This window comes from Triticum urartu, chromosome 1, assembly GCF_003073215.2.
Source record: "Triticum urartu cultivar G1812 chromosome 1, Tu2.1, whole genome shotgun sequence".
NCBI classification, from domain to species: domain Eukaryota; kingdom Viridiplantae; phylum Streptophyta; class Magnoliopsida; order Poales; family Poaceae; genus Triticum; species Triticum urartu.
The window spans coordinates 544,299,112-544,325,989 of NC_053022.1; the positions used below are offsets into that span (position 1 = coordinate 544,299,112).

A 26,878-nucleotide genomic window follows, 5' to 3' on the forward strand; every position below is an offset into this window, starting at 1 on the left:
TGACTGCCACGTGATTATGATGCAACTGCTTCTGGTTGCATTGAGGGGGCTTCTACCGGAAAACGTTCGATTAGCCATTGTGAAGCTATGTGCATTTCTCAATGCAATCTCTCAGAAGGTAATCGATCCAGAAATCATACCAAGGTTAGAGAATGATTTGGTGCAATGTCTTGTCAGTTTCGAGTTGGTGTTCCCACCATCCTTCTTCAACATCATGACGCACGTCCTAGTTCACCTATGCGAAGAGATTAACGTTTTGGGTCCTGTATTTCTACATAATATTTTCCCCTTTGAGAGGTTCATGGGAGTCTTAAAGAAATATGTTCATAACCGTGCTAGGCCAGAAGGAAGCATCTCCAAGGGCCATGAAAATGAGGAGGTCATTGAGTTTTGTATTGACTTTATTCCTGACCTTAAGCCGATTGGTGTTCCTGAATCGCGGCATAAGGGCAGCCTGGATGGAAAAGGCACGCTAGGAGGGGAACAAATAATCTGTATGGACGGACATTCTCTCACTGAAGCACACTACACAGTTCTACAGAATTCTGCCTTGGTGGCTCCGTATATGGATGAACACAAGAATTTGCTACGCTCCAAACACCAGGAGCGGTCTGATGACTGGATTACACGTGAACAAACCAGGAGTTTCGCCAGCTGGTTGCAGACACGTACCATGCATGACACCTCTATTGAAGATGACCTGTACTTGCTGTCCCAGTTACCATCTTCGAATATAATGACTTTCAAAGGGTACGAGATAAATGGTAATACATTTTACACGATCGCCCAAGATAAGAAGAGCACCAACCAAAACAGTGGTGTCCGCTTTGATGCAGAAACTAAGACGGGAAAGGAAACATATTATGGTTATATACAGGACATATGGGAACTTGACTATCGACGTGGTTTGAAGGTCCCTTTGTTTTGGTGCAAATGGGTCAATATGACACGAGGCGGGGTAACGGAAGACCCGCAGTACGGAATGACAACAGTGGATCTCAACAATCTTGCGTATGCAGACGAACCATTCGTCCTAGCCAATGATGTGGCACAGGTTTTCTATGTGAAGGACATGTCTACCAAGCAAAGAAAAAGAAAAGATAAGGAAGCGAATGCATCGTACGATGAGCCAAAGCGTCACATAGTTCTTTCTAGGAAGAGAAACATCGTGGGAGTGGATGACAAGACAGACAAGTCAGAAGATTATGAAAAGTTTGATGAAATTGCTCCATTCACAGTGAATATTGATCCGAGCATCTCGTTAAATGATGAAGATTTTCCATGGTTACGGCGCAAAGGGACACACGCGAAGAAAAAGTTTCACACCCAAAGATCTGGGATGTGATCGGCTTCACTATCATCACTTTCGTCTTCTGTGTTTCACACCCAGAAGGGAATCTCTGTAATAGTTAGGGTAGTTATGTGTTTTGGCATTTGAAACACGAAGAAATATTATGTGCAAACAAATTATTTCATGCCTTTACTGATTGTTAAAGTTAAGTTATTCACAAACTAGTGATTCACACTAATTTCAAATAATTCAAAATTTAAACTATTCAAATTTGAAAACTACGGGCACTAACAGAAAGTTTGTAATTTTTGGTACCTAAAGCAAAAATATTCACAAAGAAACTCTAAATACACAAAAAAACAACTCAAAAATAAATAAAGCAAAAAAAATAAAAAAAAATGCCTGCCTACTAGGCCAGAGCGGCGTGCATACGACTAGAAACCCAACCTGTTGTTGGGCCAGGATGCAGGCCCGCAAAGGCCCAGTAGGCCCATAGGGCAGCACAGAACATGTAGGCCCAGTAGGCCTTCTTTGGAGAGGAGCTCGAGAGAGCTACCGCACGGGGGGTTATAAACCAGTGCGGACGCCCCTCGGCTAGCGAGGTGGGACTAAACTTGCCGCACCGTACCTGCGCCAATGCACCCCCTTTAGTACCGGTTCGTGGCACCAACCAGTACTAAAGGGGGGGCCTTTAGTACCGGTTGGAGCCACCACCCGGTACTAAAGGGGGTGCGGTTCCCGCCGCTTGGCCTGGCCAAAACAGGCCTTTAGTACCGGTTGGTGGCTCCAACCGGTACTAAAGTCCCCTCCTATATAAACAACACTTACGAAAATTTCAGTTTCTCATCTGCTTCTTCTCCTCTGCACCGTCGCCCGCCGCCCCCGTCTGCATATCCCTCGTCGCCGTGCCCGTCGTCGCCCCGTCCCCGTCGTCGCCGCCCCGTCGTCCCCGTCCCCGTCGTCCCCGTCGTCACCACCGCCCCGTCCCGGCCCGTCCAGCGTCGTCCCCGTTCCCGTCCCGCGTCGCTGCCCCGTCCCCGTCGTCGTCGCCGCCCCGGCCCGTACGTCCCCGTCCCCGTCGTCGCCGCCCCGTCCCTGTCCCCGTCGTCGCCACGCCCGTCGCCGTCCCCGTCGCCGCCCCCCGTCGCCTCTCGCCTCCCCGGTGAGTGCACACACGCACACACACATACATTTTTCTTTTTTTAGTTATAGAAATAGTTAGTTATATAGCATTGTTAGAAATGGTATAGAAATGTTAGAATTTTTAGAATTTTTTCTTTTTTGTAGTTATAGAAATAGTTATAAAAAAGTTAGAATTGTTAGAAATTTTTCTGTTTTTTAGTTATAGAAATAGTTATAAAAAAGTTAGAAATTTTTCTTTTTTTTAGTTCTAGAAATATTAGTTGAATAGCATTGTTAGAAATGTTATAGAAATGTTAGTTATATAGCATTGTTAGAAATGTTAGTTATATAGCATTGTTAGAAATGTTAGTTATATAGCATTGTTAGAAATGTTAGTTATATAGCATTGTTAGAAATGTTAGTTATCAAAATCCAATCATTAAAAAAATGTTACTTTTTGCGGGCATATAGCTAGTATTTGTTCTCGACGATGCCCGGCCCGCATCCTCGCCGTCGACCCGTCCGCGACGATGTCTGGCTGACCCATGTCCGGGGCTGGGCTCCGCCGGGCTGGCACTGGGAGGTGCTGCCTGGAGGGGCGCGCCGCTTGATGAGGAACCCGGCCCCGGGTCCCGTCGTCGACCCTGATCTCGTTTGGTGGCGTTCGCGTGGGCCAGTTTCAGTGCGGAGGGAGCCGGCCCTGCCGGAGGTGGTACGTCGCCGTGTTAGGGAGGAGGACGAGCACGTCCATCGCTACATGGTTGCGTTAGAGGGCGGCAGGTTCTCCAATACCTAGCAGTTTCTTCAGGGATCTCACTTCAGCTATGATCCTGTGAGGGTTCCTTCTCCTTGGGTGTCCACCGCCCGCGCCGCAGGAACCGCGAGTGTCCTAGATTCTTCTGTAGTATTCGATCTTTATTAGCTACCTAGCCAGTGATGTATTCAATATTATATATTATTTGAGACGATGTATTCGAGATTATATCTATTATTCGAGACGATGTATTTGGGATTATATCTATTATTTGAGACGATGTATTCGAGATTATATCTATTATTCGAGACGATGTAATTTGAATACTAAATTGTTTTATATTTATTTTGGATTAGTTAAATAAAAGCTATGGCGGACAATACCGGCAGAGAGGGATAACAGACCATGTTCGATATGATACACGGGCAGAATGAAGAAGATTATGACGGCTCCGAATTTCTAAACAACACCGGAGAGGGTGATATGATATTCGATCGCGACGACCGAATTGATGAAGTCATGAACTACGATTATGATGATGACGAAGAAAATGTTGATCTTGAAACAACAAAGACCGGTGAGGTATATATATTTATATAAGCAGGCATCTGGTGATCATCACATGTTTTAAATGAGTTGAAGATATATTGACGAATCGATCTTTCTTCTTTCAGCCATCCGGATCGAGCAAATCTTCAGGCAACAGGACGAAACGAGGCCCGAACAAAAAGTTGAAGGAGGGCATAAAGTACAATATCGAGGCAATCAGACCTAATGGCGAACCATTAGCGCCTAAGAAGATTGCAGACAAGTTCGTTCGTCAGTGCGGAGTTCTTGTGAAGGACCTACTCCCGATCTCCCTTCAAGAATGGAGAGAGCCAGCAAAGCCACGTCCAGATCTTACTTTTGTCGATGACAGACAAAAAAGTCTGCTTTGGGATACTCTCATGGAACATTTCACCCTACCAGATCATTTCACAGATGCAGATGTGGAGAAAGTCAAGGACGCCGCTCTTAGGAAGATGGCGGTTGCATTCAACAACCACAAGAATCGTGTATGGGACAAGTATGTCAAGGGAGGAAGGAAGACTCCAGTATTCAAGGGAACACTAGAGAATCAAAGTGCTCATTGGGACGATTTCATGAAATTCAAGGATTTGGAATTAGCTAAGGAACGGTCAAGAATAAACAAGAAGAATGCCGAAAAAAGGATAAGTTCCATAAGCTGGGGCCAGGTGGCTACGCGGTGGCAATGCCCAAGTGGGATAAGTCTGAGAAAGAGATGGAGGATGCAGGTGTCACTCCGATTACTAGGAGCTGGCCCCCCAGGTGCAGGACTTGGTTCTATGCACATGGGGGGGAGTTGGACCCGAAGACAGGCAAAGTTTCGATGAAGGCATGTCTGAACGGAGCCGACGATGCGCTAATTGTTGCAATAGAAGAGGCTCGAACGGGGGTGTTCCAGCCCAACAGAGAGAACGACGAGCTTACGCGTGCCCTGGGAAATCCTGAACACCCGGGAAGAACACGAGGCAAGGGCGCTATTCCGTGGTATGAGGGGTTTTCGGACTGGAACGCCGACTACAGAACCCGTGCGAGAAGGAAGATTGCGGAGGAGAAGCAGAGGAAGATGGAGGAGGAGAAGAGGAAGCTGGACTATGAACGCCTTCAAGGCCTAGAATCAAAGCACGCGGACTTGGCAGTCAAATTCCAGCGGCAGCAGGAGCAGATCGACTCACTTAGCCAGCAAAGGGGGTCTCAGCAGCTGCAACAGCTAGCGGATGATCCAGCATTGGATACCACCGCCCCATCCATGCCGAGAAGTAGCGTGGGTTCCGCCCCGTTTGACGCAACGCTGGATAGATACCCCGTGGATGACATCATGGAGAACACTAACTGCGAGCTACACTTCAAAATGAAGAACATATCCATGAAGGTGGCGGACGCCGTTGCTTATACAAATTCCCCCGATGCAACCTTCCATTGCAACCCGATTCTAGCAAGCTATGCTCGTGTCGTGGTTGATGAGGTGGTGGACCAATATTCGGGGCTAGAGCTTGACATTCCTGGAGGTGACGAGGAGCACACAATCGGAGAGGCCAAACATCGTATCATCCTATGGAGAAAGGATTGCATCATCTTTCGAAGGCCACCGACACCGCGTCACCCGACTCCTCGTCGAAGTCCGCCACCGAGTCAGCAGACTCCCGCTCCTCCAAGTCCACCAACGCGTGAGGCCACTCCTCCTCCTCCAAGTTCGGCAAAGTGTCAGGCCACTCCTCCTCCAAGTCCGACACAGCGTCAGACGTCCACTCCTCCTCCAAGTCCGGCACAACCTCAGGCCACTCCTCCTCCAAGTCCGGCACAGCTTCAGGCCACTCCTCCTCGTCCAACTCAGCCCCGTCAGCCGTCTCCGCCGCCTCAGCAATCGCAGAAGAGACACCCCACAGCTATGGTGCGTAGCGGTACGAGTCGAGGTCATAGTACAGGAAGTACAGGCGGAGGCAAGCGATATAAATATGGTCCAAGCCTCACTACTCCTCTTCCTCGGAGGGCTTACGACAGGACCGAGGAGCAAACCAATGCCATAGTGTGGGCAGAAGTCGACGCCCATTTTGGACCGAAACCGCCACCGCCGCCAAGGGAGAAAGTGCCTGTGGAAAAGATTGACCACTTCATTCGTATGGCTCAACCACCAGCTCCCAAGCCTGTTGACACAGATTATGAGCGCCACATCAGGAAGTTAAATCGAGCACGTCTACAGAAGGAGGCGAGCTCAAACTCGAGAAAACAACAAGTAGCTGCCAAAAAATGTGGGAAAACCATTGCCCGGCTGGGAGAACAGGCGGCGCAATCGATCCCCCCGCTTGTTGTGCCAACAACACGTGACAGTACGCGCGCCCAATATTATTGTGGGCAAACAGTTTACGTTCCCGAGGTGGGCGATGTGGTAATAACCCAGGAGCATATAATGCAGGCTGAAATTCTCAACATCATTGTTGGACAACTCCTCGAGATCGAGCCCATGCCTGTGCTTAGAGAGGAGGAAATAAAACGGAAATATGTCCGGGGCGAACCTTTGGTAAAGCCAGAAGAGGTCAAGAAGCTCCCAACGAGAATGTATGAATTGCATCAATGGTACATGGACATTACCAAGATATCCGACCGAGAGTCCCTCATGGTGCAAGTCAAGAAGGATCATTACTACCATCAGAAAGCTGTGACCGTTGAGTATTCTGAACTGTTTCAGTTATACAATCAAGACGCACTCGACAAATGTATCGTCAGTTGCTATTGTCTGTAAGTGATTTCTTTCTGTAATTTAAGTCTCAAGCTAGCTGTATTGATCCTTTTGATCAATCATTACCTGTAATTATCCTCACTATATTCTTTTCTATGGTATTATGCAGGATGAAGATGTATGAAATGAGAAAAGGTGGACGCTATGGCATTGGGTTCATTGACCCAAACACCATTAATGAATACACATGGAAAATAAATCCACATCATGAAAAGCAGGTACAGGACAGCATGCTAGAGTTTTTGAAGCGCCTCAAATACAATGAAGATATACTACTTCCTTACAACTTCCAGTGAATCACACTGTCTTATACTACAAATTCTCTGTTTTTGCCTACTAGCTAGCTACATGTTTTTGCTTACATATGCCCGCTTAATTAAGACATGCAAACGTGTGTGCATGCAGATTTCACTGGATCTTGTGTATCATTAAAGTTGACGCCGGAACAGTTGAAATACTGGACACACTACTCAAAGCAAATACTGACTATAACATCTTGTTTGGGATAGTCAACAGGTAATTTCAATCATTATTAACTATATATCTCGGCCTATTTAGTTCGTCATTTCATGATATGAACTATTTAATAACCCCTTTATTTATTTTCTTTGTCGGCGGGCAGGGCTTGGGCAAGGTTCATCAGCGTCACGGAAGGCGAATGGAAACAAAAGCTGAAATGGTTTCGACCCAAGGTAAGTAATTAAGTAGTACTAGCTAGCTAGCTAGCTGCCATCTCTTTAATTATCATGCTTGATTAATTATTATCTGATCAAATTCCATTCTCGTAAAGGCCCTGAAGCAGGCGCAGGGAACTGATCTGTGTGCATTCTGCGTTTGCGAGAACATTCGCATGATGGCGTCCGAAAGGAGCAGATCTCAAAGACAGGAATGGGTACGCTTGTCAGAACACTATTCACAATTTTTACACCATTATCGATATCTAGTCACACAACTAATACACATGCATATTGATCTCCTTCTTAACAGTTCACAGAGGTGCGGGACAAGCTCCTAGAAACGGAGCGCGTAGAAGCACTTCAAGAGGAAATAGCGGGATTTTTGCTCGACCAGGTCATAAATCCAAAGGGAGAATACTATTACCCGCTACCGCCCCCATGAACCACTACCAATTTTCATCGTGCTCCGAAGGCACCAATTAGGCTAATGCCACTGGCTCTGAAGGCAACATGCATATGTAGGAGAAATTGTATATAGTTATACATGTGTGTATGTGTGAATTAATATGGTGGTTTGTGAGACATTGATGATATATATATGATTGGTTCTACTAGAAATTCTATTTATATATATATATGCATAACGTGTATAATGTGTAGTATCGTAAAATACCAGCAAACGAAAAAGAATTAAAATGTAAAACACAAAATTAAATGAAAAAGAAATCATAAAACCAAAAACCCCCAAACATTTTAGTACCGGTTGGTGTTACCAACTGGTACTAAAGGGCTCCCGGACCCCGGAGCTGGCTCGTGCCACGTGGTTGCCCTTTAGCATCGGTTCGTGCTGAACCGGTACTAAAGGGGGGGGGGGGCTTTAGTGCCCACACTTTAGTGCCGGTTATGGAACCGGCACTAAAGGGCCTTACGAACCGGTGCTATTGCCCGGTTCTGCACTAGTGTCAAACAATCATTTATGCTTTCTAGAAAATTCTACATCATTTCCGATCAACAATATGTCATTCACATATACTTATCAGAAAGGCTGTAGTGCTCCCACTCACTTTCTTGTAAGTACAGGCTTCACCGCAAGTCTGTATAAAACTATATGCTTTGATCAACTCATCAAAGCGTATATTCCAACTCCGAGATGCTTGCACCAGTCCATAGATGTATCGCTGGAGCTTGCACACTTTGTTAGCACCTTTAGGATTGAGAAAACCTTCTGGTTGCATCATATACAACTCTTCTTTAATAAATCCATTAAGTAATGTAGTTTTGACATCCATTTGCCAGATTTCATAAAATGCGGCAATTGCTAACATGATTCGGACAGACTTTAAGCATCGATACGAGTGAGAAAATCTCATCATAGTCAACAGCTTGAACTTATCAAACCTTTTACGACAATTCGAGCTTTGTAGATAGTAACACTACTATCAGCGTATGTCTTCCTCTTGAAAATCCATTTATTCTCAGTGGCTCGCCGATCATCGGGCAAGTCATCAAAGTCCACTTTGTTCTCATACATGGATCCTATCTCAGATTTCATGGCCTCAAGCCATTTATCGGAATCTGGGCTCATCATCGCTTCCTCATAGTTCGTAGGTTCGTCATGGTCTAGTAACATGACTTCCAGGACAGAATTACCATACCACTCCAGTGCAGAACGTGCTCTGGTTGACCTACAAGGTTCAGTAGTAACTTGATCTGAAGTTTCATGACCATTATCATTAGCTTCCTCTCTAGTTGGTGTAGGCATCACGGAAATGGTTTTCTGTGATGGGCTACTTTCCAATTCGAGAGAAGGTACAATTACCTCATCAAGTTCTACTTTCCTCCCACTCACTTCTTTCGAGAGAAACTCCTTCTCTAGAAAGGATCCATTCTTAGCAACAAAAATCTTGCCTTCGGATCAGTGATAGAAGGTGTACCCAATAGTTTCTTTTTGGGTATCCTATGAAGACGCACTTCTCCGATTTGGGTTCGAGCTTATCAGGCTGAAGCTTTTTCACATAAGCATCGCAACCCCAAACTTTAAGAAACGACAGCTTAGGTTTCCTGCCAAACCATAGTTCATACGGTCTCGTCTCAACGGATTTAGACGGTGCCCTATTTAACGTGAATGCAACTGTCTCTAATGCATAACCCCAAAACGATAGTGGTAAATCGGTAAGAGACATCATACATCGCACCATATCTAATAAAGTACGGTTACAACGTTCAGACACATCATTATGCTATGGTGTTCCAGGTGGCGTGAGTTGTGAAACTATTCCACATTGTTTTAAATGAAGGCCAAACTCGTAACTCAAATATCCGCCTCCACGATCGGATCGTAGAAACTTTATTTTCTTGTTACGATGATTCTCCACTTCACTCTGAAATTCTTTGAACTTTTTAAATGTTTCAGACTTGTGTTTCATCAAGTAGATATACTCATATATGCTCAAATCATCTGTGAAGGTAAGAAAATAACGATACCTGCCACGAGCCTCAACACTCATCGGACCGCATATATCGGTATGTATTATTTCCAATAAGTCAGTGGCTCGCTCCATAGTTCCGAAGAATGGAGTTTTGGTCATCTTGCCCATGAGGCATGGTTTGCAAGTATCAAATGATTCATAATCAAGTGATTCCAAAAATCCATCCGTATGGAGTTTCTTAATGCGCTTTACACCAATATGACCTAAACGGCAGTGCCACAAATATGTTGCACTATCATTATCAACTTTGCATCTTTTGGCATCAATATTACAAATATGTGTATCACTACGATCGAGTTTCAATAAACCATTTACATTGGGTGTATGACCATAGAAGGTTTTATTCATGTAAGCAGAACAACAATTATTCTCTGACTTAAATGAATAACCGTATCGCAATAAACATGATCCAATTATATTCATGCTCAACGCAAACACCAAATATCATTTATTTTGGTCCAACACTAATCTCGAAGGTAGAGGGAGTGTGCGATGGTGATCTTATCAACCTTGGAATCACTTCTAATACATATCGTCACCTCGCCCTTAACTAGTCTCTGTTCATTTTGCAATTCCTGTTTCGAGTTACTAATATTAGCAACTGAACCGGTATCAAATACACTGGGGTTACTATGAACACTAGTAAAGTACACATCAATAACATATATATCAAATATACCTTTGTTCACTTTGCCATCCTTCTTATCCGCCAAGTATTTGGGGCAGTTCCGCTTCCACTGACCATTCCCTTTGCAGTAGAAGCACTCAGTTTCAGGCTTAGGTCTAGCTTTGGGCTTCTTCACGGGAGTGGAAACTTGCTTGTCATTCTTCTTGAAGTTCCCTTTCTTTTCCTTTGCCCTTTTTCTCGAAACTAGTGGTCTTCTTAACCATCAACACTTGATGCTCTTTCTTGATTTCTACCTTCGCTGATTTCAGCATCGCGAAGAGCTCGGGAATCTTTTCCGTTATCCCTTGCACATTATAGTTCATCACGAAGTTCTAGTAGCTTGGTGATAGTGACTAGAGAACTCTTTCAATCACTATCTTATGTGGAAGATTAACTCCCACTTGAGCACATGCTCACTGGTTGAGCTATTCTCCTCCATCTTGTAGGAAAAGTACTTGTCAGAGGTCTCATACCTCTCGACACGGGAGTGAGTCTGAAATACCAATTTCATCTCGTGGAACATCTCATATGCTCTGTGGTGTTCAAAACATTTTGGAAGTCCCGGTTCTAAGCCATAAAGCATGGCGCACTAAACTATTAAGTAGTCATCATATCGAGCTTGTCAAACATTCATAACGTCTGTATCTGGTCCTGCAACAGTTTTGTCACCTAGCGGTGCATCATAATTCTTCTGTGCAACGAGGATAATCCTCAGATCACGGACCCAGTCCGCATCATTGCTACTATCATCTTTCAACTTTTCTCTAGGAACATATCAAAAAATATATAGGAGATATATCGCAAGCTATTGATCTACAACATAGATATGAAAATACTATCAGGACTAAGTTCATGATAAATTAAGTTCAATTAATCATATTACTTAAGAACTCCCACTTAGATAGACATCCCTCAAGTCATCTAAATGATACGTGATCCAAATCAACTAAACCATGTCCGATCATCATGTGAGATGGAGTAGTCATCAATGGTGAACATCTCTATGTTGATCATATCTACTATATGATTCACGTTCGACCTTTCGGTCTTCAGTGTTCCGAGGCCATGTCTGTACATGCTAGGCTCGTCAAGTTTAACCCGAGTATTCTGCATGTGCAAAACTGTCTTGCACCCATTGTATGTGAACGTAGAGCCTATCACACCCGATCATCACGCGGTGTCTTAGCACGAAGAACTTTCGCAATGGTGCATACTCAGGGAGAACACTTATACCTTGAAATTTAGTAAGGGGTCATCTTATAATGCTACCGTCGTACTAAGAAAAATAAGATGCATAAAATATAAACATCACATGCAATCAAAAATATGTGACATGATATGGCCATCATCATCTTGTGCCTTTGATCTCCATCTCCAAAGCACCGTCATGATCTCCATTGTCACCGGCTTGACACCTTGATCTCCATCGTAGTGTCATGGTCGTCTCGCCAACTATTGCTTCTACAACTATCGCTAACGCATAGTGATAAAGTAAAGCAATTACATGGCGTTTGCATTTCATACAATAAAGCGATAACCATAAGGCTCCTGCCAGTTGCCGATAACTTTTACAAAACATGATTATCTCATACAACAATGTATATCACATCATGTCTTGACCATATCACATCACAACATGCCCTACAAAAACAAGTTAGACGTCCTCTACTTTGTTGTTGCAAGTTTTACGTGGCTGCTACGGGCTTCTAGTAAGAACCGTTCTTACCTACGCATCAAAATCATAATGATGTTTCGTCAAGTTTGTTGTTTTAACCTTCAACAAGGACCGTCCGTAGTCAAATTCGATTCAACTAAAGTTAGAGAAACAGACACCCGCCAGCCACCTTTAGCAAAACAAGTTGCATGTCTGTCGGTGGAACCGGTCTCATGAATGCGGTCATGTAAGGTTGGTCCGGGCCGCTTCATCCAACAATACCGCCGAATCAAAATAAGACGTTGGTGGTAAGCAGTATGACTATCATCGCCCACCACTCTTTGTGTTCTACTCGTGCATATCATCTACGCATAGACCTGGCTCTGATGCCACTATTGGGGAACGTAGCATGCAATTTAAAAAAATTCCTACGATCACGCAAGATCTATCTAGGAGATGCATAGCAACGAGAGGGAGAGAGTGTGTCCACGTACCCTTGTAGACCGAAAGCGGAAGCGTTAGCTTAACGCGGTTGATGTAGTCGAACATCTTCGCGATCCAACCGATCAAGCATCGAAAGTACGGCACCTCCGAGTTCTGCACACATTTATCTCGATGACGTCCCTCGAACTCTTGATCTAGCAAAGTGTCGAGGGAGAGTTTCGTCAGCACGACAGCGTGGTGACGGTGATGGGTTATGTGATCCGCGTAGGGCTTCGACTAAGCACTACGACAATATGACCGGAGGAGTAAACTGTGGAGGGGGGCACCGCACACGACTAAGAAACAATTGTTGTGCTTTGGAGTGTCCCCCTGCCCCTGTATATAAAGGATGAGAGGGAGGAGTCCGGCCCTAGGAGCGCGCCCAAGTGGGGGTAAACCGACTAGGACTCCAAGTCCTATTCGCCCCCCCCCTTCCTTCTAACGGAGGGGGAAAGGGGGAAGGAGAGGAAAAGGAGAAGGAAAGGGGGGCCGCACCCCCTCCCCTTGTCCTATTCGGACTCCCCTTCGGGGGCGCCCGCCACCCCCTTGTGGGCTGCCCTCTCTCTACCCTATGGCCCATGAGGCCCAATACTTCCCCCGGGGGGTTCCGGTAACCTCCCGGTACTCCGATAAATATCCGAAACGCTCCGAAACCATTCCGATGTCCGAATACTGTCGTCCAATATATCAATCCTTACCTCTCGACCATTTCGAGACTCCTCGTCATGTCTGTGATCTCATCCGGGACTCCGAACAAAATTTGGTCACCAAAACACATAACTCATTATACAAATCATCATCGAATGTTAAGCGTGCAGACCCTACGGGTTCGAGAACTATGTAGACATGACCGAGACACCTCTCCGGTCAATAACCAATAGCGGAACCTGGATGCTCATATTGGCTCCCACATATTCTACGAAGATCTTTATCAGTCGAACCGCAATGACAACATACGTTATTCCATTTGTCATCGGTATGTTACTTGCCCGAGATTCGATCATCGGTATGCTCATACCTAGTTCAATCTCGTTACGGGCAAGTCTCTTTACTCGTTCTGTAATGCATCATCCCGCAACTAACTCATTAGTCACATTGCTTGCAAGGCTTATAATGATGTGCATTACCGAGAGGGCCCAGAGATACCTCTCCGATACTCGGAGTGACAAATCCTAATCTCGATCTATGCCAACCGAACAAAACACCTTCGGAGATACCTGTAGAGCATCTTTATAATCACCCTTTTACGTTGTGATGTTTGATAGCACACAAGGTATTCCTCTGATATTCGAGAGTTGCATAATCTCATAGTCAAAGGAACATGTATAAGTCATAAAGAAAGCAATAGCAATAAAACTTAACGATCATTATACTAAGCTAACGGATGGGTCTTGTTCATTACATCATTCTCCTAATGATATGATCTCGTTCATCAAATGACAACACATGTCTATGGTTAGGAAACTTAACCATCTTTGATTAACGAGCTAGTCTAGTAGAGGCTTTACTAGGGACACTGTGTTTTGTCTATGTATCCACACATGTATCAAGTTTCCGATTAGTACAATTCTAGCATGAATAATAGATATTTATCATGACGTAAGGAAATATAAATAACAACTTTATTATTGCCTCTAGGGCATATTTCCTTCACCAAGCAGCGAGTCATAGAATGCAAGGAATCCCAAAGAAAGATTTTTCTTTTCTGAATTATAATTATTCAGTCAAAGATAAGGGACAGAAAAAAATGAAAGAAACAAACGTATTCAATAAGCAAAAGGAGAGAGAGGGATTCGAAGGGTGTTCTTCCTACTAGTGAAACCAGATCTGCCTTTTTCGGCTTAGCCGATTCCAATGATCGGACGGACAATACTTGCTTAAACCTAGCACCCTGTTGCCTTGCTTTTCCTCCAGCCGTACCTGCCAGTTCTCCTCGATGCATTTCCAACACTCTCTTTTTCTATGTACACTTTTGATTCCTCAGTAGGTAGGGACAACGTTCGGCCCAAAATTAGGATACATTCTGGGAAAATGAAACTTCCATTGAAGAGAAGCAAATGAAACGCTTTCATAAAAATTCTCGTAGAATCAAGAATGAAGTTTTCATTCTGTACATGCCAGATCATCAATTAGTAACTGCATCCAATCTCCGAAAAGTCCCGATTGTTTCGATTTTTGGGGGACATCCTGTACTGTTAAATAGAGCACCTACCCTGCATAGATTAGGCATATAGGCCTTTCAACCCACTTTAGTAGAGGGGCGTACTATTTCTTTAGACGACCGGCCTCATTCACATCAGAAATCGCCAACATGAACACAAACGAAATCGTCTGAATTTCGTATAGAAAGAAAAAAGGAAACAAGTAAAAAAGTGTGGTCCCCGGGGATAGGTACTGTGCACCGGAAAAGAAGGGGAACTGAATCGATCTATTCCATGGCGAAGCATCCGAAGCATAACTGCACACTCACACGATCTTTGCAGGTGTGTCCGCACCCCCTAGAGTGGACGAGAAAGAAAGGATTTTTTTTTCTCGGAGCAACCCCCCCCCCTCTTATTTCAGTATATAGGACTTCTTGTCCGCGGGACCTAACTAACTACCCGATCGATGGAAAATAAGGGCAAGTCAATACCAGATCGCACTCAACAAAGTAAAACGGGATGAATTCAATCGCCAAGACCTGCTGCTAGTCAAATACCTAAATCCTTTGGAATTCATTAGTAAACGCTTTTCAGAGTCATTAAAAACAGCTGGCCTTCTCCTATCCGGGGAATCATCGGGACATGCTTCACTTAAAGTGATTATACCACATAGTTTAGGGAAGCGAAACCATAGTTCGGGTTAGTTCACGCGGCCTCCCGTGTTCTACTTCTCCTCGATGATGACGGCGGGCGCGGACGTGCTAGACGCCGATATCCGCGAAGCCGGCTTCTTTCTCCATCGGCAGGCCACGGTCACGCAAGCGTTGACGGCGGATGGCGCGGTCGCAGCGGTACGACACGGCGTCGCCCATGGCAGCCACGATGCCTGTGCCACCGTGGTCCCCCACGTGCTGTCCTGGAGCAACTAGCCACTCCTCGCCGAGCTGGCTTGGAGCGCTGAGTTGTTGAACGACGCACCGGCTTGGAGCTTCTGCCTCCGCAAGATGGCCTGCAGCGGCCTGGACCGTCAGGGAGGTGGAGCAGAGAGTTGCCTAGCTCGTATTCGACGGGCTCGATGGGCCACCCAGCCAGCTTTTATGCCGGGGAACTCGGCTTCCTGCTCGCCGGATGCCATGGAGATTGCGGAGAAATGGTGTGCAATGAGGAGATGGGAGCGGAGTGGTGCGATTTTTGCCCGCCGTCTGCCATCATATAAATAGCAGGCAGACGGCCGAAGCCAACCAACATTGTGTTTAATGACGGATGGCTCATGAACGGACGTGTGGCTGGAGTAGGTTTCATGACACACACGTGAGTTTTAATGGAGGAAGGCGGGCAGTCTGCGGCCATTTGAATACGGCGAGGAGGGCTGTTCAGCCGGGCAAGCAGCGGGCGGTGCTCTCTCGGCCGACGCGCTGGTTCAACGCCGGCAGTGAGAGATTGTGTCCGTCTGCGCGCCCTTCTGTCCAGTCAAGTCGCGAGCATCAATGTCGGTCGCTGTATGCTCTGCGCCGACATGAATGCGGCGCGGCAAGCGACGCGGGCGTTCGATGGAAAGCGCGGGAGAGATGGGTGGGGCTTTTTTTAGGCAAGAGCGGTCAGACACAGGTGTGGCAGTTGTTCGAAAGCCCGCAAAGCCCCCCACGTTTATCTTCGGTTTATGAGAGAAAGTGCGTCCGGACCGTCAACCACGTACTCCCTCCGTTTTTATTTAGTTCGCGTATTAGCTTTCGTCAAAGTCAAGCTTTGTAACTTTGACTAAGTTTATAAATAAAAATATTAACATATACAATAACAACCCAATATCATTAGATTCATTATTGAATGTACTTTCACATCATATAGATTTGTTATGGTAAATGTTTATTTTGTTTTCTATTCCCTCATTTTCGGTTTATAAGGCTCAATTCAAAAATCTCACCAATCAAGATAGATGGTGAGTGGTGGAATACTTTTTGTAGTTTGCAAAAGCACCCAATTAATGCTCTTGTTTTCCCCAAAAAAGTACGTTTACCAATGCATTAATTGCAATGCATGCATGCATAAATTACATGTATTGGTCAATTTTCTTAATACTTGCATGCAATGATTTAATGCATCTTGGAATCTGAACATGTGATGGGAAACAACCAAATTGAGTCTTATAAAATGGAAAAACTAAAATTTTGAGATAATCCCTATAAACCGGAAAGGAGGGAGTATAAATCTGGTCAAATTTTACGAAGTTTGACTTCAGTCAACTTTAAGATGCAGAGCGAATAAAAAGGGAGGGAGTACGTACTATACTCTCTCGTGAGTAGATAATTTCAAAAGTAAGAGGGCGGTGCTTGGGTTCCCCAGAAAAAAAGAGGCCCGTGCTTGGAGAATTGAACTCGCATGCGTCGCTCAGTTCTCGACAAAGCCCTCATGTGCACATTTACATGCACAGCTGTTTCCACTCTAATCGAGGGGCCGTCCAACATTTAATAAAGACAGTGTTCTTCCCCCACAAACTTTGGTTTGGCTTTACCTTTGTTCTGTCTTGCATTAGCTCATTTTAGCACATCCCCTCCTCAGTGCTAGCTAGTCTTGCATTGGCGGCCACAAATTAACCCACACGAACACAGAAGAGAGGGGGGAAGCCATGGAGGCCACGGTGCTGAGCGTGGGAAAGTCTGCGGTGAATGGAGCGATTAGCTACGCCAAATCCGCTGTGGCGGAGGAGGTGGCCTTGCAGCTGGGTGTCCGGCGGGACCAGACCTTCATCACAGAGGAGCTTGAGATGATGCAGGCCTTTCTTATGGCCGCGCATGGAGAGCCAGATGACAACAGAGTTACCAAAATCTGGGTGAAGCAAGTCCGCGACGTGTCTTACGACGTTGAAGACTGCCTTCAAGATTTCGCAGGTCGTTTAGGAAAGCCAACATGGTGGCCGTGGCACATCCCTCGCAAGTTGCGAGTCCGGCACCGTTTAGGCAAGCAGATGAAGGAGTTGAGAGCAAGGGTTGAGGATGTAAGCCAGAGAAACCTGCGCTACAACCTCATCAAGGGCTCTGACTCCAAGCCTACCTTCAACTGTGAGCAGGTTGGCAGTGGCACCAATAGTACAAGGATGTCTCACACCGATGAAGCAAACTGGCAGAGAGACAAAGCAAAAAGGGATCTCATTCGATTGATCGATGACAAGGCTGATTGCCTTAGAGTTGTCGCGGTGTGGGCAAATAATGATGATTCCGGGGAGACGTCCATCCTCAGAAGGGCCTACCAAGACCTGAAGAAACACAACAAGTTTGACTGCTGCGCCTGGATCAAGTTGAAGGGTCCATTCAATCCAACAAAGTTTCTGCTGAGCATTGTGAGGCAATTTTATGCCAATTATCTTCAAGGTGCCAGGGAAAGAAAACATGCAATTACAGAGGGCAAAGTTCTGAGGAAGATGGGAATGATGAAGGAAACTTGTTTGGCTGATGAGTTCAAGAAATATATAAATGAGAGAAATTGCCTAATTGTACTTGATGATTTATCCAACACTGAAGAGTGGAATCACATTAGGACATACTTTGCAAACAATAAAGGAAGCCGGATTATAGTATCCACACAGAAAATTGAAGTGGCAAGTTTATGCGTAGGGCCAGAGGATGTAGCACCAGAGCACAAGGAATTGTGTGTTGATAATAGTATTCTTTATGCTTTCTATGAAAAGGTAATATTCTAATCATAAAGTTATTTCCAGTGATTCTACATTTATTGTTCTTCTTGCTGAACTTCTGAGTTAACTAAATTCCATGCGGACTTATGTCATCGGGTAAAATAACACAACATGGAAGACAAATCATGAGTTTGCCAAGTGCCATTAGTCATTGAAACTCAGGTTGTGCTTGAATGGTTTGTGAGAGTGGGTTATACATGTGTACTCCTTCACCAGGATTCAAACCCTTGGTTTAGCTCCTTGGACGTCTCATTAAAGTAGGATTCTCTTGTATTAGTAGGTCACACCTATGTTATTGGTGGTGCTCATACGTAGGTGTAAATTCATATGTGTGTATGCACATCTGCAGTTTGTACTTTGTGCTTTAAAAAATAAACAAAGTACCTTCCATATTTCATTTAGATTTAGTCTGGATTATTAATTAAACTAGTCTTTGTTTTTACTCAGCTAAATTAGCATGTCCCAGACCTGTATATCACACAATCAACATATTTGTGTTTCTTCGATGCTGTGGAAATCATTTTAAGTTGTGTGAACTGTGAACAATACCATATCATTTTGAAGTATGCATGAGATCTACTTCAGACAAACAGAGCAGGGCTAGGTTAGTATTTTTCTGCAGGCAAAATTCTGTTATTTCCCCATGTACAAAGACATGTGGCCATCCCTTCGATATGTTTACTATATACAAATGAAGGAGATATAAGCAAAAAAAGGAAAATAAGATTAGTACCTGGTCCAAACTCCAAAGCCTTCTGGCCCATCCTAGTGACAAACCATATTGATGATTAGATGTTACTAAGACCAAATGTAAGCATAAGCGCAGTATAGTAGAATCCGTCATCATAATGTGGGCTGCTCAGCAAGTTATTAGAAAGACAAACAGAGTAAATGTATATTACAAAATATATGCATGCTAACTTGCAAATTTTTTTATCATAAGCCTTGCCTTTTTATAACTCTGGAAATATCATAAATTATTGAATACAATTTTACATGTCTACATGCTGTATCGTATTGTACATCATACCCATTGTACTTGGGAGAACTACTAGAAACGAACGACTGTGACAACTGATAAACTGGTGCGGATATGCACTATAGGTAGTATATTCGTTTTGACTACATACTTCATTTAATTTACTTTATATTGCACCTTAATTAACTTGATTGTTGTGTCAGGGTTGTCAAGATGGAATATATTCAATGGAAGCAGGATCCAGTTCCAATGCATTTGGTAGTAACAGCTCTGCAGAGATCAAGACCATCACTCGCACAGAGACGAAGGTGTCTGTTTTTAAGGAATCTCAGCTCATTGGAAGAAATAAAGAAAAGGCTGATATCATCAAACTAATTACCAATGAAGATAAGCAACAACTTGAGGTGATCTCTGTGTTTGGAATGGGTGGCCTTGGGAAAACTGCACTTGTAAGAGATGTCTACCAAAGCGAAGAGCTCATAGGCAAGTTTGACAAGCGTGCATGTGTCACACTCATGCGTCCTTTCAATCCTGATGATCTCCTCCAGAGCTTGGATGTGCAAATACATGAAAACGAATCTGAAAAAAAGGGAGAAGGTGCAGAAGTTCCTGAAAATAAGGGAGAAGGTGCAGAAGTTCCTGAAAAGGAAGGAGGTGTAAAAAAGGGCAAACAGCCGTTGCATGATTTGAAAGGAAAGAAGTACCTGATTGTGCTTGATGATATATTGTCCTCTACAGAATGGGATGCTATAAAGCAACATTTTCCAGCAACAGAAACAGCAAGCAGAATAATAGTCACCACAAGGGTAAAGAAAATTGCTAAGCATTGTTCAGAAAAACAACATAACATGTACAAACTTGAAAGTCTGCAACCCAAGTATGCACGTGGCCTCTTCATGGAAAAGGTATCGAGAGTTTATTGTTGTACTCTGTTTGTTTGGTTAAAATACATTCTTTCGTAGGATGTAGCGACATGAAGCAGCTATCACGCGGTGGAACCCAATAAATATACCCTTCACTTTTCTGCTTCTCGATGTGTGGATTAATTGAGGTTTCAGGCTGAGATATTTTATTGAATATTTCCAAAATAATTAGGCATTCGATTACTTATTTATCTTGTCAACATGCATTGGTGCCATCACAGCTAAGAGATACAATAGTACTTTGGCCAATGTTATAGTGTAGAGACAATATGTATTTAGGCTATGGATGTGAAGTAACACCTAATAATACGAAGAAATCTTTCTCTGAGTCAATCCCATTGCTCCTCTTCTTTGAGAAGCACAATGATCCTTTTCAAGTTTCCATTTTCGTTTGGAACATGAGCTCTTCTATCTTCATCTCTTTTTTGGCTTTGTACACTCTGTTTTTCCTTTTTTGAACCAACAGTTAAGAATTCATATTCTCTGACTTGCTGCATCAAATACTAAGTCACAAGATTATGTTAAAACAAGCCATTTAGTGATTTATTTTCACATTGAGTATCATTTTAGGATCCCATTTCTTTATAACATGCCCAAAATGGACTCTAGCTTATACACCCTATGTTCCATAATGTAGTGCGTATATATTTTTTGAAAATTCAAAATTTGCAAACTGTGACCAAGTTTATAGAGAAAACTATTTATATCTACAATGCTAAATATAAAAATATGAAACTATATCTTATAATAAATCTAATGATATATGCTTGGCACTCTAGATGTAAATGTTTTTCTTCCAAAACTTGGTCAAAGTTTGTGAAGTTTGACTTCTCAAAAAATCTGTATGCACTACATTATGGAACGGAGGGAGTACCAACTCTTTCAAATTAATGTTCTAATATCTTTGCCATTTTTTCAAACAGCATTTATCTTTGTTTCTCATCAAACAAATGTCAACTTCTGGAAATCTTATGCCCTATTTAAGATAAAAATAAAAATATTGGTAATTTATAGGATCTGAATCATACTGTTTTTTTATATAATCATAGGACAAATGAATAGCTACAAAATCATATAGGGATCTCCTCATAGGTATTTTTGAGGAAATCAAACATTTATTAAAGTCATATTGCTATCCCCCCCCCCCCCCCCCCCCCGGCCATTGTCATCGCAGTGATTCCTTTCCTTAAAAAGTTATTTTGGCTTTCAGGATATGTTCAAACTAGCTCTCCAAAAGGTTTTCTAAGGCGTTAGGCATGTGATCCTCTGATTAATATTTCTTTTATTCATCCTTTATTCGTACCATGTGTTCCAAACAGTCCTTAAGGGTCTAAAAAATTTCATGCTTTTAGTGAAAGAATCACTGGAATCGAATTAGGAAGGCTATTTTGTATCTTATTTGATATATACGTGGATGCTAAGAAACACATGTTATACCAATTTCAGGTATTTGGCAGGGATACAGATTTGGATGAGCAATACCCTGAGTTGCTTGAGCAAGCCGATCTGATCCTAAAGAAGTGCAGTGGACTTCCCCTTGCAATAGTTACCATAGGTGGGTTCTTGGCAAACCAACCAAAAGTCGCACTAGAGTGGATGAAACTGAATAGGCATATTAGTGCTGAGTTGGAGATGAATCCAGAGCTTGAGACAATAATAATAGTCCTTAATAAAAGTTATGATGGTTTACCCTATCATTTGAAGGTTTGTTTCTTGTATCTGTCTATCTTTCCTGAAGACCACAAGGCAAGTCGGAGACGTTTGGTGCGTCGATGGACAGCAGAGGGTTACTCAAGGGAGTTCCGTGGCAAGTCCGCAGAGGAAATAGCAGATAACTACTTCATGGACCTCATAAGCAGGAGCATGATTCTGCCGTTCCAACAGTCGATTCACAATAGGAAAGGAGTTGACTCCTGCCAAGTTCATGATCTCATCCGAGAAATTAGCATCTCAAATTCCACAGAAGAAAAACTTGTTTTCAGATTGGAGGAAGGTTGCAGCTTAAACAACCAGGGCACAATCCGCCACCTTGCTATAAACAGCAACTGGGAGGGAGATGAGAGTGAATTTGAGAACATAGTGGACTTATCCCGAGTACGTTCGGTAACAGTTTTTGGACAATGGAGAACGTTTTTCATTTCTGATAAGATGAGGTTGCTACGGGTGCTAGACATGGAAGATGCCTTTGGTGTAGTTGATCATCACCTTGAGCATATCGGGAAGCTTATTCACCTGAAGTACCTCTCTCTAAGAGGATGTGATGGTATTTCTCACCTGCCAGATTCAGTGGGCAATCTAAGACAGCTTGAGACACTAGATATCAGGGGTACAAGAATAATCAAGTTGCCAAAGAGCATAATCAATCTTCAGAAGCTAAACTCTCTTCGTGCTGGTAGGAAACCGATGGACGAGAATGATTTTAGGGGGGGTATACCAGCGGCATGTCTTTTGCCTGTTCTTTCGGTGATGCTTTGCATATATTGGTGTGCCCCTCAGGGTTCCAGTATCGATGGGATGAACCGCTGTGACATATGCACTTTCTTTTGCCGCGGACTACTCCCAGTTGCTGCAATGCACCTGGATCGGTATGGTGTTTTACTACCAAGAGGGATGAATAAATTGAAAGCCCTACATACATTAGGTGTTGTGAACATTGCACGGGGAAAAGTGATGCTACAGGACATAAGAAAGCTCAACAGGTTGCGCAAGTTGGGAGTTACTGGCATCGACAAGAAAAACGGTGAAGAGTTCTGTTCAGCAATTGCTAGTCTAGGCCACCTAGAGTCTTTGTCCATACGGGCGGAGGGGGAGCAAGGTCTGTGTGATTGTTTGGACGAGATGTCCTCGCCACCAAAAAACATGCAAAGTCTCAAGCTGTACGGCAACCTGCCCAAATTGCCGGAATGGATTGCAGGGCTCAAAAATCTCGTGAAGCTGAAGCTACGGAGCACTAGGATACTGGACTGCAAAGCCGCCATAGAAGCCCTTGGGAGAATACCAAACCTGACCATCCTGTGTTTGTGTAATGAGGCGTTCAAGGGTGAAGAGGTCCGTGTCAATTTTCATCTGGAGGCATTCTCGAGTCTGGTGGTGCTGGAGCTGGAATCCCTCGGTAAGCTCAAATCAGTGGAGTTTGAACAAGGAGCAACCCCTAAGCTTGAGCTGCTGCAGTTTTCTGGCACATCTGACATCAAGTTGTTTTCTGGCCTACCAGCTCTACCAAGCCTCAAGGAAGTTCATCTTGGGTCTGACAAAGTTGGTGATAGTTATGTTGATTATGGTAAGGTCTTTGTGGAACACTTGCGGATTGAGCTTGGCGATAATCCAAATCGACCCATTTTGAAGAGGCACTGAGCGGAGCTCCAGATTGCATCCACTGGAAGCTAGTATTGGTGTCTCCCTGTTTGGCTCTTCCTGTTCGCATGTCTGGATTATGTGTTCATTTTATTGATTTCCTAGATGGGGGTGAACCGTGTTCAATGAACTGTACTATGAAAACTGATGGCCTACTACGGAATTGAGTAGGGGCATCCAGTCGGTATCTATCCAGATGAGATGGAATAAATTATTTTCTTTGTAAGCATTGTAATAACATAACATGATATTTCCATTCCCTTCTGCTAGGTCTGGAATGATGTTCTATTCTTCTCTCTGTTTTGTCTCTCAAGTCTATTACTTTATACTTTCCTTGTACTGATTACATTAGTTATGCTGAAATACTGTCTACAGCTAAATACATCATAGGAAAAGTTGCTCAAATAAGTATATATTTTTTTTGCTTTGCAACCACACATTGATGCAATTGGATCTTGTAACTCCTTTGTTTGCAGAACAGCTATTAGTTCCTATTTTCTTCTCTCTGAAGTCTACTTATTCAGTGCAGCAATAGAAGCAACGGGGACTTGTGCATTTCCCTAAGCTTATGTAATACTAGCCAGTTCACTTTCCATATAAGAAATCGCAAAAATACTCTGCAAACAAGGTAATCGCTACAGCCTGAATCCACTCTGAATCTACAGGAGGACTCATTGCAGAATTTCAGTGCCATTGACGACAATACGATTGAAAATAAGGATGTGGTTAGTACCTGATTGAACTTCTTGAACATCATTTGGAATTCTATCCAAGGATTTCGACTTTTATGTTCTTTATTGTGTGCCAACACCTACAATTGCACCCCCAACATGTCCACGGCATTATCCAGCCCAGAAAACTTCCCAAAAGTCATAGCATCAATTGAAATCAGCTGGGCAGACTCCTGGATTTCAAGACCATGTACTGACTTGATAGAAATGTGATCGCTTGATATAGGAACCATATCAGTTACATGACCTTAATATTAAGGCCATACCTGAATTTTTCTCAAATTCTGCTGCATATCTGTTACTAGAAACATCACTTTGGTTTTCTGAAAACAAACATTGGTGCTAGTGCTTGGCAATATATGGTGATTGTAATAGAACAAAGCATTGGTAAACCTGAATGTCCTTTTTTGTCTGCATTTTGAAGATAGTATTCTGTACGTATTCCAGCATCATTGCATTCCAAAATTTCCAAAGAGAACAGCCTGACCATTTTCTAAGTGGTATCTGATAACTCAAAAGCTTCCCCTGAAGGTTAAGAATCAGTCTTCTTTACGATATCAGTTACTGACTTGATAGAACTGGTAGCTTGAAAAAGGAATCAATGTCTTCGTGAATGTAGCTCAAAATCTGTCCGAACTGTTACTAAAAACACCGCTCTTTTTCTGAATATGGGCATCTGAAGCTAGTGCTTGACAGTACATGCTGTCTGGAATGTACGTCGCCACTTGATTGGAACAGAGCTATGTTTTTACATGTGCGGGCAATCAGGTCAGATAATGTAGAGGAGAAGATCCAGGTGGCCAGTGAGCTACTTACCCAAAAAAGAAACAGCGTGACTGATTTACTACAATCCTATGGTCACCGCACCCCGTTCCAATTGTTTCTTTGCTGATGATTTGGTGGCATACACCAAGTTTCTTTTCTTCTTCTGCTAACGCATAGTAGTTCAGATTTGATGCTGTCAGGCCACTGAAAGCTTGTGCAGGTCAGAGTTCCAGTAATGGCCTGTTGAAGATCAGAAGTTAATTAAGAAGGAATGACATCCCCGTTAAGTCCAGCACGAACGATCAAGTTACCCACATCAGGATCAAAAACTCCACGCCTCGAGGTACATCGATCGCGACAGTGCAAATCACCAAAATTACTGAACCAGGTGGCGTAATTGTGAACTCACTGTAGACTGTACGGATCGCCCGCCGCAGTATGCCCTCCGCTCCGATGAGGCAAAGCCGCGACGAACTCGCGGCCCTCGTGCCCCACATCACCGCCGCCGCCGCCGCGCTCTTCCACTCCTCTCCGTTGGCTGCCGCCGGCGCACTCCCAGCGGCGACATGTTCAGGTATGGTAAGGGCCAGCGCCGCAAAAAAAAAAAAAAAAAAAAAAGAGACAGGGCCAGTGCCGCATAGGAGAAAGTCCTACATCCGTGGGCCGAGGGCGATTGAATTGGGCCGTAAAATAAACTTGGGCTGCAATGGATAGGTTTTTCCTTCACCGCCGTTTAGTGTTTCTTTTGTTCAGTCAGGTTGACCGTTTCTTTCGCTCGGTCGTCTGGTCGATCAGGATCTTCTTTCGTTGATCGCTGTCAAGAAATAAAGTTCCCAAATTTGAAATTAATACATCAATTTGAAAAAGACACAAATTAAAAAATCACGGAATTAAAAAAAATTCACGGATTTGAGAAAAGATCATGAAATAGAAAAAGTTCGTGAATTTGAAAAACGTCTACGGGTTTGAAAAACAATTCACGGATTAGAAAAAGATCATGAATTCGAAAAAAGTTCATGAAATTGAAAAGGTTAACTGATTTCAGAAAAGTTGATGAATTTTAAAAATAATTCACAAGTTTGAAAAAAGTTAACAGATTTTGAAGAAGATCATGGCATTTAAAAAAGTTCACTAATTTGAACAAAGTTCACAGATTTGAAAAAGTTGTAGATTTTGAAAAGGTTCATTAAATTTGAAAAAATATTCACGAAGTTTGAAATAAGTTCAACGCTAAAAGTTCATGAAATTTGGAAAAAATTGTGACCTCGAAGTAGTCACGAGTTCAAAAATGTTTGTGGGGTTTGAAAAAAAATGTGAAAAATCCTCATACATGCAAAAAAAATATTTGTGGATTTGAAAAAGTTTCATGTTTTTGAAAAAGTTCACGGGATTTGAAAAAAATTCACAAAATTGTAAAAAGTTCATACATGTACAGTACTCACTTCAAAGCACACAGAGACAGGAGAAATTACTCTATGTTTTTCTGATTTATATTGGGCTGAATTGACAGCTAGTACTATATAAATCCCTAAATAAATAACAGTGCGTGCGTTTGAATGGCAACATATGTTGTGCAGCAGAGGGTCCTGAGCCATGAGTCTGCATACTCATCGGTGTGAATATTGTTCTGTACCTTGGAGAAAACTTGTGCCTTATCTGTTTTAGCCGCTGGAGTTTTTTTTTTTCGGGAAAGCCGCTGGAGATGCTCTCTAGCTTGGGAATTGCTCAAATCTCTCTACAACATCTTCGAGCCCAAAAGGCCAAAAGGCCGAAGTGGGCCGACACATCCTCTCGCAGCTCTGCGCTGTGGCCCAACTAATTAGGGCTCTGTCCCGGGGAAAAAGAAGTCGCACCGGTTT

The 26,878-nt window shown here is 43.4% G+C and overlaps 1 protein-coding gene across 1 annotated transcript; it reads left to right on the forward strand.

Annotated features, from left to right (window-relative positions):
• Nucleotides 1-17,135: 17,135 nt before the first annotated feature.
• Nucleotides 17,136-23,725, forward strand: LOC125538569 (disease resistance protein Pik-2-like). Its single transcript, XM_048701836.1, has 3 exons — nt 17,136-18,261; nt 19,450-20,151; nt 21,616-23,725. The coding sequence occupies exons 1-3, from the start codon at nt 17,203-17,205 to the stop codon at nt 23,521-23,523; spliced, it is 3,669 nt and encodes a 1,222-aa protein (XP_048557793.1). The 5' UTR covers nt 17,136-17,202; the 3' UTR covers nt 23,524-23,725.
• The last annotated feature ends 3,153 nt before the right edge of the window (nt 23,726-26,878 follow it).

What these genes read in the sequence shown, in the direction of transcription:
- LOC125538569 (XM_048701836.1), top strand. Translation starts at nt 17,203, where the DNA reads ATGGAGGCCACGGTGCTGAGCGTGGGAAAGTCTGCGGTGAATGGAGCG. An exon ending in TTTATGCTTTCTATGAAAAG is followed by an intron (nt 18,262 to 19,449) that starts GTAATATTCTAA and finishes TTGTTGTGTCAG; the next exon opens with GGTTGTCAAGATGGAATATA. An exon ending in GTGGCCTCTTCATGGAAAAG is followed by an intron (nt 20,152 to 21,615) that starts GTATCGAGAGTT and finishes TACCAATTTCAG; the next exon opens with GTATTTGGCAGGGATACAGA.